General features: G+C 28.4%; 4 protein-coding genes across 4 annotated transcripts; 3 read left to right on the forward strand and 1 right to left on the reverse strand.

Moving 5' to 3' along the window:
• Window positions 1-1,195: 1,195 nt before the first annotated feature.
• OCT59_014577 (uncharacterized protein) lies at window positions 1,196-3,415 on the reverse strand (the record flags this gene model as incomplete). Its single annotated transcript, XM_066150114.1, has 3 exons — window positions 1,196-1,485; window positions 1,558-1,629; window positions 2,248-3,415. 3 exons carry the CDS (start codon window positions 3,413-3,415, stop codon window positions 1,196-1,198), a joined length of 1,530 nt encoding a protein of 509 aa, XP_066002316.1.
• Window positions 3,416-7,359: 3,944 nt separating this feature from the next.
• OCT59_014578 (uncharacterized protein) lies at window positions 7,360-7,728 on the forward strand (the record flags this gene model as incomplete). Its single annotated transcript, XM_066150115.1, has 2 exons — window positions 7,360-7,519; window positions 7,592-7,728. 2 exons carry the CDS (start codon window positions 7,360-7,362, stop codon window positions 7,726-7,728), a joined length of 297 nt encoding a protein of 98 aa, XP_066002317.1.
• Window positions 7,729-8,858: 1,130 nt separating this feature from the next.
• On the forward strand, window positions 8,859-9,294 carry OCT59_014579 (uncharacterized protein; the record flags this gene model as incomplete). Its single annotated transcript, XM_066150117.1, has 2 exons — window positions 8,859-9,041; window positions 9,112-9,294. 2 exons carry the CDS (start codon window positions 8,859-8,861, stop codon window positions 9,292-9,294), a joined length of 366 nt encoding a protein of 121 aa, XP_066002318.1.
• A 1,282-nt stretch (window positions 9,295-10,576) lies between these two features.
• On the forward strand, window positions 10,577-11,178 carry OCT59_014580 (uncharacterized protein; the record flags this gene model as incomplete). The annotated part of the gene is made up of 2 exons (XM_066150118.1): window positions 10,577-10,883; window positions 10,952-11,178. The coding sequence occupies 2 exons, from the start codon at window positions 10,577-10,579 to the stop codon at window positions 11,176-11,178; spliced, it is 534 nt and encodes a 177-aa protein (XP_066002319.1).
• Between the last annotated feature and the right edge of the window lie 8,114 nt (window positions 11,179-19,292).

Here is a 19,292-nt window from a genome sequence, read left to right on the forward strand (position 1 = left end):
CCATATCATTAAGAACGTCTTCAAAATCATCCAGTATTGGGTTATTATTCATAAAAGTTGATATTTTTATGGTTCCTTTTTCAGTTTTCGTAAAAGAGCCACTTGGTCTATATTTATCAAAATATGTTTTTCCCAGTAAGATATAGTCCACGTTTTTTTTTTCCAAATGGATGTTATCTGATCAGGTTAACTTAAAAGATTTATCTTCAAAAACTTCTTTTTCATTTAATAAACTAAATTCTTCATCCTATCCACTGTCATTTTCATCACTCCATTAATTCATCACATCTATCAGATAGCCTTGGTCATTTTGTAAACTTCCCGTTATTGTCTTATATCTGTTCTTTTCCTCTGGTTTTTCTCTTAGATAGACAAATTATTATTATTGCGTGAGGAAATTAATAAAAAAAAAATGCTATTTTCATATAAAATTTACGTAACATTTATCCTGATCACCAGTACGAAATTTTCCATTTTTCCATATAGATTATATGATTTATTCTTAACTTTCAGACTTAATAAAATTAAATTTTTATATTAATTCTTAAAAAGTAAACTGATAGAAATATTCAGCATATACTATTCTATTAATTTATCAGTTTAAATTTGTATTTTATTGCTTAATTCTTAACATATAAAATTTTAAAGTCACATAATATTTTTGTGGTTTATAGGTAACACATACCATATCAGATTTAGATCAGATCAGATGAATTTAATCAAATTTAAATAAAAAAAAAAATTGGAAACATTTTCATATAAACTACTGGAGTTAAAGAGCACTAAGAAATTGGCATTTTTACATATGAATGTATTGATTTTATAATATTTCTGCACTACATCTAATATTTAAAAACACTGCAATCACGTGGGCGTTATGTTTAGATTACCCACATAAATAACTATTTACAAATTGTGCAACTGCAGTGCATGACATACATGACGCAATAGCATCAATCTTAATTTTTTTTTTTTTTAAAACTTTATTATAGATGCGATCATGTCCTATTATAATCACGCTTACTTACATATATAAACTTACAAAATATAAGATAAACAAATACATATAAGAATTAAGCATTATGAAACAAGACTACTTTTCATAAAGAACAAGTCGACCTGTTACCTAAATGATTACATCATTATTAAAAACCATGATGCGACCTCAAATTCAAAGGTGACTGTTATGATCTACCTAAAAATTTGCCCAATGACCGCTACGATGGAATGCCAAATCATTCCATTTATTCCAATTACTTTCTAACATATTACAGCCAACATTTTTAACACCCACTTCAGTGCGTTTACTATGTGACTTAGCTTTATCTTTAACGCTAATACTGCACCGCTTTTCTTCCTTTATTTGTAACTCGTTCCTTAGTTCCCAAATAAGCACTTTGAATTCTAATAAAACTCTCCCAGTTATTTGTTTCAGTACCTTATACAACAGTTTTTCTTCAGTTATTTTATAGCACCTTAATAATTCTATTAACTGACAACTAACTTGATTCTACATTAAAAATGTAAAATCATATAAGCGTCCAATATCCCACATACCAAGCTCATTAATTTTAACTTTTAATTCTTGTATATCTATATCATCTCTTGAATATTCCTGTATAATTTTAGCTAAAAAAATTTTTAATCGTATGAGTATATCTTGCACCACATTTTGAATCTTACTACATTTCCAAAAATGGTCAAAGGTTTCTTCTTTTATTTTACAAAAATTACATCTCCAATTTTCATCATATAGATCTGGCTTTTGCTTTTTTAAATTAGCACAAGTTGGTAATTCATTACAACAAATTTTAATCCTAACTACACATTATAAATAACGTGCATGTATGATTCTTTCTTTATTAAAAAAGTTGTATGTACATACTATCGGATACAGAATGATGAAATAAACAAAAACAATTTTTCTAAATAATTCGATAAAACACTGGGAAGTCTATATATTTTTCTTTCAAATAATATTTGCCATATGTAAATATAATCAAATATGGAATGATGTGAAACTAAAAATAAATTCGATAGACAAAACTGACTATATATTTTTCTTTCTAACCAAATAGCCTTATGTAAATATTATCAGATAAGGAATGATCTAAAATCCTAAAATAATTATTCATTTTTTCCCTTTTGATAATTTGTTTCTTAATAATTAGCCATCCCACAAAAGAAAATAGAAAAACAAAACAAGAATAACTAATTATATACTTATGTCCCCTTAAAACAACATACCTTGCTCTAATTTACGAGCTTTAATTATACACTGATTAATCACGTAGTCATGAGTAACACCACGTCCACGCCTTCCTCTTCTAACCCCATTACAATATGTCGTTAAAAGACTTTTATCTCTAATACTATTCAAACCCCGATGAAATTCTGCCCTTGTAATAGGTTCTCGTCTATTGAGTATTTCTTGCCAAGGAGTGACATTATCCTGTCCATTAACTTCCATTTCCTGAAGGTTCATAGTAATATTGTCTATTGTAGCACTTTGACTAGCACTACTTGACTGTTCAGCTAACTTACCATCGTTTCGTTCAAAAGAAGTGTCTTTTTTCTTTCTTAATTCAAAAAAATACTCTTCGTTAAAAGAATGATTCATAAAAATATCATCTATTAACATTTTGTATCCAGCTTTACTTGTAACTTGATCTACCAGAAACTCCATTTCTTTTTCTGATATGTAATGTTTCTTAAGGATATCCCCTCTACGTTTCAACTTATGTTTGGAAATGAGTACCTTTGATCCAATTCCATTATTTATAACCTGCCATTTATTTTTATTACTCTTGAGGCTGTTTTTAAACCTCTTTTTATACTTCTCTTGTTCTTTCAACGTCTTAAATTGCTTGTTTATCTGCAAATTTGAATACGTAACTGCATATTTACGTGCTCCACCATCCATCGAAACTTTTTTTGTATAAGACACGCCAACACGTTTACTTATTACTTGTTTAACTTTACTAAAATCCTTGAACACATTTTGCGACGGAGGTGTAGGAGTTACTATCACCTTCGAACGACAATTTTGACAAACTTTTCTATTTCTTGACATCACATAAGCACAGACGTTACTACAAAACGAGCATGGGATGTAGAACCCCAAATACCATGTTCGTCTACTATGACTAAATTTAATATAAGTTGTAGTTTGTCTGTTCTTTTCTTGTTTCTTCAATCTATTTTCAATAACTACAAGTTTATCCAATAATAATTGACGTATTCTTAAAAAATACTTGTTTCTAGTTTCTATATCAATAGGTAACCCACAAAATACACTCGTCAAGTATTTTGAAATCCTGTATTTAGTATTCATCATAGGCCGATCTGAATTAATCAAATAAGGCTTATCATATTTCTTTATAATATGTCTATTGTTGGTAACAATCGTCAACATATCTTTCTCTTTCTGTAACGAATCCACATGTAAAAGGATGTAGGACTTTCCTTTTCAGATGGAGTATATCGTATCAGCCCCGTGTACCGTTTCACTTTTTCTGGACGGAAAAAAGTATAGCCGATAAAACTTTCTTTATTCAGCATCTTTTATCTGATTAGTGCATCGTGTTTACGCCTTCTTTTAAAGAAATTTCGCAAGAAAACAAAATTTTTATGTCTTTAAAGGACTATTAAGCTCTTGTAAACTTGTTCGAACTGAAAAGAGTGATAATAAAAAGTGTGTTGTTTAAACCAAGGAACACTTTTGTCTTAATACTGAAATGCTATTTTTCTAGTAATTTAACGAGAAAAAAGCGTAATATTTCTTGTATGAAAAATAGACGTGAACGGTACCAGAAAGAGTTTTTATATCAAATACCATCAATCTTAATAAAAATATGTTACACGTTTAATTTTTTATTTTTTTTATTTTTCTTACTTTTGTTTTTTTTTCTTTCCCTTCTTCAACAAAATGGAAGGAGAGTAGAAGTTAGAATGAATAAAAAATGAAACAAAATAAGCAATACAAACAAAATGAAATAAAAAACAAAAAAACATGCATCTTAGGGTCAAAGAGCTTAAAGAACCAAGACCTAAATGGAGATGGTAAAGGTTAGAACGAATAAAAAATGAAACAAAACAAACAAAAAAGAAAACAAGACACACCTTAGAGCCAAAAAGCCAAGACCTAACTGGAGAGAGTAAAGGTAAGAACGAACGAAAAATGAAACAAAATAAACAATACAAACAAACAAAACAAAAAATGAAAAAACATGCACCTTAGGGTCGAAGAACTGAAAGAACTGGGATTTAAATGGAGAAGATAAAGGTTAGAACATACGAAAAATAAAATGAAACAAAACAAAACGGAATAAACGAAAACAAAAAAAGATTTACCTGGAATCTCACATTAAAAAAAGGACTGATCTAAAGAAAAAAAATGAAAGAGGTTAGCAACCTCTAACTAAAGAAAATGAAAGAAAGAGGATTTTAGAGACCTACCTGGAATCTGATGCTGAAAAGAGGACCGATCTAAAGAAAAAAAAACAAAGAAAAAAAGAGTTAGCAACCTCTAACTAAAGGAAAATGAAAAAAAGAGGGCTTTATAGACCTACTCGGAATCTGATACCAAAAAGAGGACTGATCTAAAGAAAAAAAAATGAAAAAGGTTAGCAACCTCTAACTAAAAGTAAACGAAAGAAAGAGGGCTTTAGAGACCTACCCAGAATCAGATGCTAAAAAGAGGACCGATCTAAAGAAAAAAATGAAAGAGGTTAGCAACCTCTAACTAAAGGAAAGCGAAAGAAAGAGGGCTTTAGAAACCTACCTGGAATCTGATGCTGAAAAGAGGACCGATCTAATGAAAAAAAATGAAAGAGGTTAGCAATCTCTAATTAAAGGAAAATGAAAGGAAGAGGGCTTTATAGACCTATTCAGAATCTGATGCTGAAAAGAGGACTAATTTAAAGAAAAAAAAATGAAAGAGATTAGAATCCTCTAACGAATGGAAAATTAAAAGAAAGAGAAAATGACTTAACCTACGAATCCAATAGAAGAATACCGAATACTGACCTACAAAAAAAGAGAAAAATCCTAAAGGCATTGTCCTACAAGAAAGAGAATCCCAGAGCATCATCCTATAAGAAAGAGAATACTGAACTGACCTACAAAAAAGAAAAACTCTATAGAAGAATGCTGAACACTGACCTACAAAAAAAGAAAGAATCTCAGAGCGAAAAGAACATCGAACTGAACCTACTGAACTGACCTACAAAAAAAAAGAATCCCATAGCGTCATCCTGCAAGAAAGTACTGACTTACCAAGAAAAGGATCTTGAAATATCCTAAGGGTTTTACTATAAAAGATCACCAGTGGTGATCAACACCATATATAAATTATATAAATTTAAAATTTAAAAAGTTTGCACTGCGCTGTGATTTTGTATGGCGCAACTTTTGGTTTTTTTTCTTTAGAAACGAACTTGGACTTCAGCTTTCGGCTTAAAGTAAGTATTCGCGTTATTTTTTATTTATTTATTTTTTTAATTTGGAAACACTACCAACGTTCCTTTTCCTTTCTTTTTCTTTAGGAATGAACTTAGATATTACCAAACACCAGATTTTGGCTTTGAGCGAGTATTTGCAATTGTTTTTTATTTGTTTTATTTTTTTTTGATTTAGGAACATTACTAATATTCCTTTTCCTTTCTTTTCTTTAGAAATGAACTTGAATATTACTGGACTCAAGATTTTAGTTTTGGAGTGAGTATTTGTGTTGTTTGTTGTTTCTTTTTCTTTTTTGATTTGGAACACTACTAATATTCCTTTTCTTTCTTTTTCTTTAGGGACGGACTTGGACTCCAGATTTTGGCTTTGAAGTGAGTATTTGCATTTGTTTTTTTGTTTCTTTTTTGGTTTTTTTTTTGATTTAAGAACACTACTAACATTTCTGATCTGATCTTTGATTTTTGCATTTTTATGGATCTTTGTGTTCTTTATCTTTGGAATGTGATATACATGAAACCAAAATTGGTTAATTTTGACCTCTGAAATGGTCAAAATGGTCAAAATGATTTCGACTTGAGCCCCTCCAAAAGTCGAAATGGTCAAAATGGTCGAAATGATTTTGACTTGAGCCCCTCCAAAAGTTGAAATGGTCAAAATAGTCAAAATTACGTCATAGTCATATGATTTTATAGTAAACAATAATATTAAATTCAAAGTTAACGAACTCCGCATCCAGTGATTCGATTTTTATGATCTTTACACGGTTAGATTCGGCTCATCGAGAGGATTCCAATGATATGTATTTCATATTTGTAGCATCAATATTGACGGAGTTATTCACGTTTAAAATTTGGTATTAAATAGTCTTATAATTTTTATAGTAAATAATAATTTTAAAATTCAAAGTTAACGATCTCTGCATCCAGCGATTCGATATTTATGATCTTTATGCGGTTGGATTCAGCTCATCGAGAGGATTCCAATGATATGTATTTCATATTTGTAACATCAATATTGACGGAGTTATTCACGTTTAAAATTTTATATTAAATTATAATTATAAAAATCACATAACTATGATGTAATTTCGACCATTTCGACTTTAATTTCGACTTTTGACCTTCCCAAGTTGAAATATTTCTACTTTTGGGCTTTAATTTTAACTTCATGTATAGGATGTGATTACCCTTTGATCTTATCCTTGATTTTCGCATTTTTTATTGATCTTTATATTCTTTATCTTTGGGATGTGATTACCTTTGATCTTATCCTCAATTTTCGTGTTTTTTATTGATCTTTGTGTTCTTTATCTTTGGGATGTGGTTACCCTTTAATCTTATCCTCAATTTTCACGTTTTTTATTGATCTTTGTGTTCTTTATCTTTGGGATGTGATTACCCTTTGATCTTATCTTCAATTTTCACGTTTTTTATTAATCTTTATGTTTTTTATCTTTAGGATGTGATTACTCTTGATCTTATCCTTGATTTTCACATTTTTTATTGATCTTTGTGAAATAAATAAAAAATAATTTTTTTTTTAAGAATTTAACACCATATACAGATCACGCAGGATCCCGAAAAATACATATACAGGTCACATTTAAGTTTTAGCGAATTAACTCAAATTTAATTTAATGTCCAAATTTAAGTTTTGGCAAATTCATAATTTAAGGGGTAGTCATAATTTTTAGTTTTGGCGAATTATATGAATTTTCTCATAGTCATATTATACGTTTTGGCGAATTGAATGGATTTTTTCATAGTCATATTATTTGTTTTAGCAAATTTATCCTGTTTTGGTATTTTTTTTCACCCTTTCTCACAATCAGAAGTATATATTTTGAAACTAAATACGTGTTTTTTTTACAAAAACTTTTAAAACTTTACTTTTATAATGTTGAAGTGGAAGCATACTCGAACTCGCTTAAGTGATAATAAATTTTGTGCAGCTATTATTAATAAACGTGAAGTATTTTGCAAATGTAGACAAAAGGTTATTCTTGATAACGATTATGATGAAAAAAGGCTTAACGAACATTCTAGAAACTCAAGATGTAAAATAAATAACTAAAAACGACAACTTGGTTTACCTGATTTGTTTCCTATCTTACCTAATCCTAAAAAAGTAAGAGAAGACTTAGAAGATTCATCACCGCCACCACCGCCATCATTTTCAAATAAACTATGTCCTGGACTTCATTCTGAACAAATTGTTACTTATATTAATCAAACACCAGCTACATATGGAGGTGCACGACGATGAGAAGTAATTGGAAAAGAAATGTTTTCAAATAAGTTTTTAAATAAACTACCATTTAATTCTAAAAAGCTCAATAAGAAAGAAATAACTGATTTTAATCAGCAAATGATCGTTGAATCAGAATGGTCTATTGATCGTCTTGGTAAGAAAAATTAGTTAACGTATAATGATCATTTATTAATTTATTAATACTGACGTTTAATTTAGAAATGTGCATTCGATCAGTTAATTGTGAGAAAAAAACTTATGGGCAACCCTATTCACCATGTTCCCATATTTATTTTAATTCAACTTTTTTGAATTGTTTGCATTGTGCTGTTCCCGATCCAAAAATACTAAATTTACACCGAAATTTTATTATGAAAATAATCCGTTATTAACATATCTAAAAAATGGTCATATTAAACAATTAAATGAATTTCTTGATACTGAGGATTCATCTGTAAGATTTTGGATGAAACTTGCTAATAAAGCTGTTCAAGGTGCATTTGACCAAAAACCAGTATTTAAAGAACTTTGCTATATTATGTTACAAGCTGCAGAACGTGAAGAACAAGGAAAAGGCTTACGAAATCTCAAATATTCAACTGAATTTTTAAATTTTCTTATAGTGTTGGGAAGTATTAGTTTAAAAGCATTAGATTTGTTCTGTCAGAATTTAGCTAGTATGACAATTAAGGTTGCTTGCCAAAACCTAGGAGTTTAGGTAAGATGGCGTTTCGCCAAAAAGCGAAATTCTGCTGAAACTATATTAAAGTTATATTAAAAAACTGGCAAAACTTTGGAGAAAAGTGAAACTGCCAAAACTTATTATAAATGCCAAAACTGCCAAAACTCTGCCGAAACTATAATAAATCTATAGTAAAAATTTGACGAAACTAATCGTAGGATTTTGAAGAGGTTTAGACAAGCAACCTTAATGATAATTTGTACAATAAGGTAATGATAATACAATTAAAAATTATCTAATTAGCATGATTATATATATAATAAAGCATAATTTTTTATATGTATATAGGTATCATAGAAGTATTTCTAAAGATACTATTAACAATCCCGACCTTTGTTATGAGAATGTTGCTCGATTTAAAAGGCTCTTAGATTCATTACACTATAAAGGTCCTGTTGTAGTCATGACAGATTGTACAATTTTAAAGTCCAGGTTGCAATATTCAACAAATTTAGGTTATATTGTTGAATCAACTCTAGACCAAAATGATTGCAAAATTGAAACCTATAATGATATATATAAAAAGATTTCTGATATCAAGCAAAGAAATGCGATTGCAAAATATGTTAGAATTTATGTTTTTCAGGTAAATTTATTAAAAGAATTGATCAAATTTTAATTACTATTATTAAATTTAATTGATTTAAAATTATTAGATACCTCTTCTGAAGTTTCCACCTGTAATTGTGGCATTAATTCCAACTGGAAATGACAGTGCTAAAAAAATTTTAGCACTTTATGAGAAACTTATTGATATTGCAGCAGATTTTGAATTACCTATAATTTCTATCAGATCAGATGGTGCTGCTGCTGAATTTCAGACACAAAATTTACTATAATCAATTAAAATAAGAAATCGTGTTCAACATCGAAATTCCCAATATGGAATCAATTTCAACTGTCCTGTATTTCCTAAAGTTGGTATAGTTCATATTCAAGATCCTAAACATGGGAAAAAACCAGCAAGAAATGCGGCCATATCTGGTGCTTGTTTACTTACATTTGGTAATTCTACAGTTTAATTTGATCAGCTGTTAACGTTATCTTTTCAAGAAAATAGCATTATGTATAAGCGAGATGTAATAAAATTGGACCATCAGAATGATAATGCTGCGTATAGAGTATTTTGCTCAAAAAATTTGGCACAAGTATTAGATGGAGAAAAAGGATTATCATCTGAATTTTGAGAATTATTTGTATATCTCTTTGTTATGGGTATGTATAATGTGTTAATTTCAAAATCTTTTATTACTTATTTTGAAATTTGGTTTATTAATTAATATTAATTTATTTTAGGTGAGCTTCTCGATAGTTACCTTAATTGAAACATTACACATAATGAGAGGATCGAAATGGCTATGACCACATATTTTTTTTTACATTTGTGGAAGTATCATATCAAGACTCTTAGTGATCTTTACTATCCTTCATATATATCTATTTCAAAAAACTTTTTAGCAATGCAAACTTTTAATATTATGATTAGTTTAGTTGAATCTTTGGTTCTTTTAATTAAGATTCACAGAGATTACTATAAAAATATACCTTTATTACCATGGAAGCATGGCAATGAATCTTGTGAACATATTTTTGGAATTTCTCGATAATTTCGTTTTGATTTCAATTATTTGGAAATTCTTCAAATGGTTCCGAAAATTAACCAATATCTTAGGTCTGTTCAATCAGATAATTTACTATTTAGAAAGGAAAAAATCATACGTGAAGGTAAATATTATGATTAATATATATTCTGTGATTATTTTAATGATTTATCTTTTTTTGACCAAAAAGGTTTCCTATTATTATCAGAATATGTTGGTTTTAAATATATATCACCATTTATTCAATCAATAATATAATCTTCATGATATTATATATATGTTCATATTAATTTAAACATTAATGACAAAAAGCATAAATTAAACTAAAAAAAAATTATTTTATTTTTTACTTATTACGAAACTTACATTATTACTAGGTTATGATTTTAATGAATATGCAGAAATTAATTTTTCAAACAATAATCTTGAATGTTTATGGTATTGGCCATTTGATATTGAAATTGATAATGCAATTAGTATAGGTTATGAGAGAGCTATTCACCTAGCAAAATATTTGGAAATGACAGCTGTACCAGATGATGCTTATTATTTTAATATTCATAAGAGATTTCCAGATTTACAGCTTGATGATTTTTGGAATGATGATCCAAATCCTAGAATTATGGATAGTAATGACGAATTTAATATGGATAATTTGTTAACTAATCAATGTATAAATCACGTAATATCTAAAATGAATATAAATCGAAAAAAAGAAATTAATTCTAATGATTCGCAAGTTACATTTCCGATGGAAAAAAATTATAATTGTCAAGTAATTGTTGAACTTGTAGAAAACTTACCTGACATTTCATGGTTTCCAAACAGTAAATAATAACAGTAATTAATTCTTCATTATTTTATTGCTAATTTTGTATTTTATATTTATAAATAGATCCTAAATTCAACTGTAATTATATATTGGATGATGAATTAAATGTTGATTTCTTTTTGGATTTATGTCAAAATCATGATGCTTATACGAGTAGAAATCTTGAACGAACAAAAACTGTTTTTAGAAACAATGAAAATAATACTTTAGACAAACTTGATGTTAATATGGCCAGTAATTTGGTTTCATATTTAACGAAAAATGATGATTCTACTTTAACTAAATCGTGAGAAAATAGATGGAAGTCAAGTAAAAATACTAATAATAACACAAAAGATAAACTAATCTATAAATCATTAATTGTTAAAGATGAATTTTTTTCACATTTTTTTCTATTTTTAGATCATCCACGTGCTGATAACTCTGCTTTTTTACCGTTATAAATTGGATCTTTCGTGATAGCTAAATTTGACAATACATTTTGTGTTGCTCAAATCATTGCTATGTATGAACAAAAGTCCTTGATGCATTCATATACTGATACTTCTGTTTCAGATCTCAAATCTCTTTCTTATGTATCTATGAAAATTTTCTTTCATGTTAATGGTGCAATTTTTTCAGAGATTCGGGATCATCATTTTTTAATTTTTTCTCATACTAAAACTTCACATATTATTCATCATTTGATATTAAAAAATGTTATTATTAGTGAAGAAGCATTAATTCTTAAAGGGCAAGCAAAGAAATACTTTAATGCACTCCTTAAAAATAATAATAAATAAAATCTTAATAAATAAATATAATAAATAAAATTTTTTTTTTTTACATAATTATTTACATATAAAAATAAAGTCATAATTTAGTTTTGGCAAATTAATACTAAATTTGTATGTAATAATTCAATTTTTGGCGAATTTAACTAATTTTAAGGGTAGCGAAATACCCATAATTTTGTGCAGATCATTTATGACCTATATATGTATTTTCCAGGGTCCTTAGAGAATCCAAAAGTCTTTAGGATTCATATGCATGGTAAAATCCGTCTATATTAATCTCAATCTCTTTTATAAGTATATTTATTTTTTTTTATTTTTTTTCCATATCCTATTAGGAGGTATGGGCCGTTGCAAAAAGATTTGTACCTCACTTAAAATGGAAAGGATTTACACTAAGAAATGTACCGTATGATTAAAATAAGATGGGCTGAAAAAAATATATATATTAGTCCATCTTCAAACAAACGTTTTTCATTAAAATTTTTATTATCTTACCACACATAGTTCTTCCATAAAATGGAATAATATACCATTAAATGTTAATAAAAAATTGATAAAAATAGATGTGTACAACTATTTTTTAGGGTCTACCTCTACAAAAAAGAACTATCAGAAGATCATATTATGCAAGTAGGTTGCTGAAATGTTGAACATAATAGAGAGGGTACAGTTTAGAGTGTTATTTTAGACTGGAACAGTTACAGTGACAATACTTTATACTGTATAAGCTCTTAGTCAATCTCGCAACCTAATAAAACTATTCTGTAACTTTTGTGTATGAAAATTTTGAATTTTAATAAACAGCTGAGCAACTTTTTTTACATATCCTATGATATATTCTTACTAAAAAATGATACAACTTTTTTAAATAGAAACTTCTTTAAGAAATTAATTTTACCTCTCATTACCATTGTGAACTTCAATTTATTGAAGATGTTTAGTCAGTTATAAATGGTAAAGTTGTGTATTCAGGTTCCCATTTAAACCTCTTATTCATTAGAAATACATTTTTAGATGCATTTAAAAAAAAAATTACTTTGAAAGTTATTGTTAGGCTTTAATAAGAGCATTTAAAAATGCTAAGGAAATATTGTAAGTTTAATAAAAGCATACAATTAATTGATAAAAAATTTGACGCTCATAGTAATACTGATAATAATCATATAATTTAATTTAATATTTATATCATATCTTTTCCAATATGTACTGGTAAAATTTTAATAAAAAAAAAAAATTTATATAATAAAATTTTTTATATCAACGCCATATTTGAGGTACAAATCTTTTTGCAACAGCCCATAATGCGATATGTTATGTAATGCAATTGGATCACGAAGGAATTTACGAACTTAGAGAATGTTGCAAAGTACCTATCCCTATGGTTACGAGTGATTTATGTAAAATGATATATGCCATGAACAACTGAAGTACATTGCATTCTTAATAGGTATTTCAGAAACTTAAGTATTTATTACAGGTATTTTATACTAATAATATTTCTTGCATAGAAGATGCAACGCATTATGTTTCAAAAGCTTATAAAAACAACTCGCAAGGTAAAGTCTTCCAAATCTATTAATCAAAGAGTCACAATCACTACTCCGATAAAGATTCCCATCAGAAAATTTCAATAATTAGAATTTCAATAACATCACGTGTATATATAATGTTAGAATGATTAGACTACAGGAATAGTGTGTAATGAATTTGATTAAAATTTGTCAAGCCAGAGTGAAGTTAATCTAATTATTGAATAAAACATGTATGCATATCATCGATTGATGATTAAAAAATTATGTGTACATTATGTAAGGTTGCTTGCCGAAACCTAAGGGTTTAGGCAAGATGGCGTTTCACCGAAAAGCGAAATTTTGCCGAAACTATATTAAAGTTATATTAAAAAACTGGCGAAACTTTAGAGAAAGGTGAAACTGCCAAAACTTATTATAAATGCCGAAACTGCCAAAACTCTGCCGAAACTATAATAAATCTATAGTAAAATTTTAACGAAACTAATCGTAGGATTTTGAAGAGGTTTAGACAAGCAACCTTAACATTATGGATTAAAGCCAAATCTTTATCATACATTAAAATAAAATTATTACACATATGATCCTGTATTAACATGCATATTTGTTACCAATCGCCACGGGAAAAATATTTTACTACATTGCTTTTGTCATTTAGCATCCCAAACATTTTTTATTTGCAATACATTGAGCTAAAATAAATTTCATGGTGCGGGCGGGGGTATATGATAACTAGTCCAGTCGCACCAGCAATTTTTGCACAGTCACATGATCGCTTTTATTCATCACATCGTACCAACCAGTCTGAGTTTCACTGTTTATATTTATCTGAGAAACAGTTTTTTTTGAGTAGGCAAAACCTTATTCATCACACAATATTCATCACTGTTTATTTTCATGTGTTAGTGCATAACGCCGTAATGTGGCCCTGTGTGCAAAATTTTGCCAGTACGGCTGGGGTAGTTGTATTTATACTTGTATATGATACCATTTTATGACCGTAGACTATTATACATGATTATTTTTTTGAACGATATTTCTCTATTCTAGTTTTTTTTTTTTAAAGCAAAAAGTTCAAGAGTCAAAATGTAGTCCATGATATATGTAACCTCAAATTAACTGATTCTGAAAAATATTTATAATTTAAAATTAGGTTTTTTCATTATCTAATGAATACTCTAAAAAAAGAAATATATTGAAATAAAAATATAGAAATCAGATAAAAAAGTTATTGGTCATATTGTATAGTTGCTAGAGAAAATCCAAAGATTAATTAAATTAGAGGATAAAAATTAATAATATATTTAATTAAAATAAAATAAAATGTATATATTAGTTTCATAATATTGTATAATTATTGAATTTATTTATAATTATTAGTATAAATTAAAAAAAATTAACCATATAAAATTTATCATAGATAAAATTTGGGATTGATCCTAGTATCTAGGAATTTTAGATTCTTAATTAATAAGTATATGATACTAATAATATATATAAAATCTATATTTGCTAATCAGAATTTACTTGACAAATCTAAAAAATATTTTTTGAAAAAAATTCAGCTATAATAGTTATATTAACTATAGCAATAAAGTGAACATCTTTATTTATCAAAGTGGGTTTATCAACCCAATTATTTGTAAATTATTTATTCAATTTATCATATATAAAAAATATCTATTTTTCTTATTAATCATAAAAATATTAATAGAAATTTTTGCACAATATATATAGGCCAAAATTTTTATATTAATTTTTACTGAATCAGAATATTAGGGGAGTTACGTACACATATCACGTAATTATCGGAGGAGGGGGTATCCCGAATATCTAACCTATCACGTGATACTTTATGGCCTTTGGCCAAAATTAGTTTCGTGATTGTAATTTTAACTGGAATTAACGGAAATCACTTGTATCACAAAATACATTTTTTATTTCTGTAGTGTAACATGCCGTAATAAAATTTTATTAAAAAAAACATTTTTTACCACTTTTTTAAGACATAATTTTCTAAAGTAAAGCCACTTCGCACTTCGTATAAAACCACCTCCTTACTCACCTTCCGATTGCACCTTTCGGTCATTTATAATTAAAACTTGTACGTCCCATGCAGGCACCGAAAAATTGTCAACAGAATTTGTAAATACTTTTTTCTGTTTGGCTGGTCATCCTCGTCGCTTTAGATGCTGGTTTTTCTTATGTTGAGCAACAATGGAAAGTATTGGAAAGTACACATTACATTCAGAACAGCAAAGACAACTATAAGTGCTTGAGCTAATAGAAGGACAATGGGCATCATATCCGGGTATTTTAAGCTTGTCACAATACTCTAGTATATGGAGTGGATTTAAGAAATGCCCATCTTTTCCTTTCGTTACTGGTGGGAGAAATCCATTATTTTCAGTAAGAAGAATAGCTGCTTCCTCATGACGGTTAGGTAAACAACAAGAGCGATCTTCGCATTTCTTGATATCAAGTGAGTATGTACACATTTTGGTGTGATTTTCTAACTACCGCCAGGGTACGTTTGATTCATTATTACTTTCTTTTTCAGATCCAGGAAATATAACATCATTGAATGGAGTGTTTTTGTGATTAATATATTGCGTGGTGACTAGTTTCCCGAAGATAGGATCACGTTCCCAAAGAGTACACAAAACCTCACCAGCATAACGAAAATTTTTTATTGTAAGCTCCGAATCAACAACTTGGCCTTGAGAATTGAGGTGAGAACTGAATTTGTTAATAGGTAATGTTATACTGGCCAATTTTTGAGAAAGTGTTGACATACTACGCTCAACAGGATTATAAGCCGATTGACCTGGTGCATGAGTCTGAATAGAAAGATAATCAAGGTCAAAGGTGTGGAACATTTTACAATATTGGTAAATATTTTTCATATAGCGGGGATTTTCATCTGGACCTCCATCAACTAAAAAAATCCAAATAGGTTTTATTTTGCCGTCAACTTTTAATATCTCATCAAAATGGCTGTTTTGAGTTAACGAATTAAGATCATTCATATGAGTGGCTGCACTTGTACCAACTTGGTATTGTGGATATACGAAAATTGAAAGTTGGCCATTACAAAAAGTATCATTTGTGTCATGTGGATTAATGAGTAAATATACTGATGGAATAAGCTTTTGCTGCATTCCAACCGGAAAATCATGATCAGGTAGTGTAACTGGTTCTTGAAAGCTTTGTATAGTTTTGAACGTTCTCCCAACTGCAGGGATACCAAGAGGAACTTTAACTTTGTCATCCTGAGAAATGATAACAGAATGAGTTAGAAATAAGGCTGCAAATTTTTTTGCACTTTTTACAGAAGCAAGACAATAGTGCTCATCAAGATGTTAATTTTTTTCATCTCTAGAAACGGAGGCAACTGCAATATTAGCTGGGTGGTGATGAGTCTTTGCAGCTATAGAATTTGATCGAGATGATAGCAGATAATTGCTAAAAGTAGTACGAGAAAGGTATTCGTTATACTTTGATTTGAGTTCTTCTTGGAGGTGACGGATTGTTCTAACTTTAATAACCTCCTTTCTTCTTTTTTTATCTGCAACTCCGAACTCAATACATTCATGTAAATGTTCATGTAAATCAGGATATTGAGTCAAAAGTGGTGGACAACCAGGTGAACTATACTGTATTACTTCTTGACATTCTTGCAAAAGCTTTGCTTTTTTTTCTCTATTCTTACGTTGATAACCTGCTTGATGCTTTAATTTCTTAACCTTATTATTCTCACTGCACAAAATTTCTTTAAGATTTGTCATACGCTCCATTAAATTACACCGAATTTCATAATCACTGGTGGAATTGTAAATTTGTTGAAGCTCAGCAAGTTTCATATTGGTTGCATTAATAATTTCTGCAGCTTTCTTCTGCGCAACAGCATTGGGAGGTGGATTAACATCAGCTATGATAGTTTCTTCTATTGGCTTTTGAGAGACTTGGGACTTGGTGGATTTTGAGCTTTGAGATGAATCTGGTCGCGAATGAAAAGTTTGCAAAAAACCTTGAATTGGAACTGGAGTTGTTAGATATTCCTGGATTTTATTTTCGATTTCTTCTTGAGATTTATGCCGAATTTCTTTCCATGCATTAGTACATTCTGTACATAAACTAAGTTTTGGGTATACAGGATTTTTTGCATTCACCATAAAATAATATCCAAAAGCATTGCAGAATTTCTGGTGTTGATTTATGGGAGTTTTATAAATGTAAAACTTGTTATATTTCGGTGTAGTTAGGAAAGTCTGCATGTTAAAAAGATCAGATAAAGAAATTAAAGGGGAGATTTAAAACGCGATCAGATCATTTTTACGTGTATTAAATATTGAGTCACGTTAAAAAATCGCAGAATCACATGTGTACAGTTGCAAAAAACAATGTAATTTTTTAATTTGATCAGATTTATTAATAAAAATGTAAAAAATTCTTTTGTTTGACTATTATATTCATTATAGCGGTAAAACAGTCAAGAGAGACTCATAATTTAAAAGGCATATATTAAATAGTAAAAAAAAAAGAGAATAAAGAAATATTGTCAAAATTAGATCGATGAGAAAATTTTGAGTTTTATATAAAATATGATGACACTTGTGTGACAGTTACTATAATTATGTTGATTACAATATGATCACGTGATAGTATAATCTCACTAGGGGGGGGTCAGTTATATAGCAATCTATAATTACGTGATATGTGTAAGTCCCCTAATCATTATTGATTTTTTTTTAAAAAAGATTACATAATGCTTATATGATAATTATTTTTATAATACTATTTGTGACTGATCTGTAATCTGTGATTTTTAAAAAAAATTGAACAGATAAAAAAAATTATTATAAAATAATATTATTTCAAAATTATAATATATTTTATATATTTTTATTTTTTACTAGACAGGTTAATCAAATTCAGGTACCTGACAGATTGGCCTGAATTTTTCAGGTCAGGTTTAGCAATTGCAATTCAGCATTTGTTCAGGTTGTAACATCAATATAATCTGAATGACCTATTGATCTGAAACTATGATTTTATATAATATAATATATAAGTAATAGTATTATAATTCACTTTTTATATTGATTTTATATAATAAAAGTGAGTTGTGATATTGTGATTAGTGTTGTTAAATCGGTAGGCCGATTTCAAGTCGATAGCTATCGGTTTTACTTGAGTCGGTGAGCTGATTCCAAAGTTGATGCCGTTAGTTTGACTTGAACTGGTGGGCTAATTTCAGTCCGATGACCATCGGTTTCGACTTGAGCTTAGGTGACTGATGGAGTCAAACTGATGGTAAAATCAACCATATTTTATTTATTTTTATTCAACCGACTTGAATTGGCTCACCGATTAACAACACTAATTGTGATTCACTTTTTTATATCAATTTTATATAATAAAAGTGAATTGTGATATCAGAATTCACTTTTTTATGTTAATTTTATATATAAAATGTGAATTGCAGTATTAGAATTTACCTTTTTATATTGATTTTATATATAAAAAGCGAATTGCAGTATCAGAATTCACTTTTTTACACAGGTCAAAAAGTGAAAAATCAGGCATCAATCAGTCACCAATCAGTTACCAATCAGATAACTGATTGGTAACTGATTGGTAACTGATTGGTGGTTGATTGATAATTGATTTTTCACTTTTTGACCTATATTATATTGATTTTATATAAAAAAAGTTAGTTATGGTATTGCAATTCACCTTTTTATACAATTTTAATATAAAAAAATTTAAAAAAATGTTTTGTACTATTTTTTTTTTTATATTTTAATAAAAATCCTGAAAATTTTCAGGTTTCAGTTCAGGTCAGATTAAATAGATAACCTGATATAATCTGATCTGATCTGATTTGAAAAAAATTTCAGGTAATTAACCTGATCTGATCTGATTCATTTAGAACTCTAATTTTTACAATATTTTATAAATAATATATAGTCAAATCTTGATATAGCGAATCCTTGATATAGTGAATTTTTCAGGCAACTATAATAAATTTCTCTTACTATAACAAATTAACCAATCAAATCTCTTAAAATCTTCACTATAGCTTTATAGCAAAGT

Source organism: Rhizophagus irregularis, chromosome 22 (genome assembly GCF_026210795.1).
Source record: "Rhizophagus irregularis chromosome 22, complete sequence".
Taxonomy (NCBI): Eukaryota; Fungi; Glomeromycota; class Glomeromycetes; order Glomerales; family Glomeraceae; genus Rhizophagus; species Rhizophagus irregularis.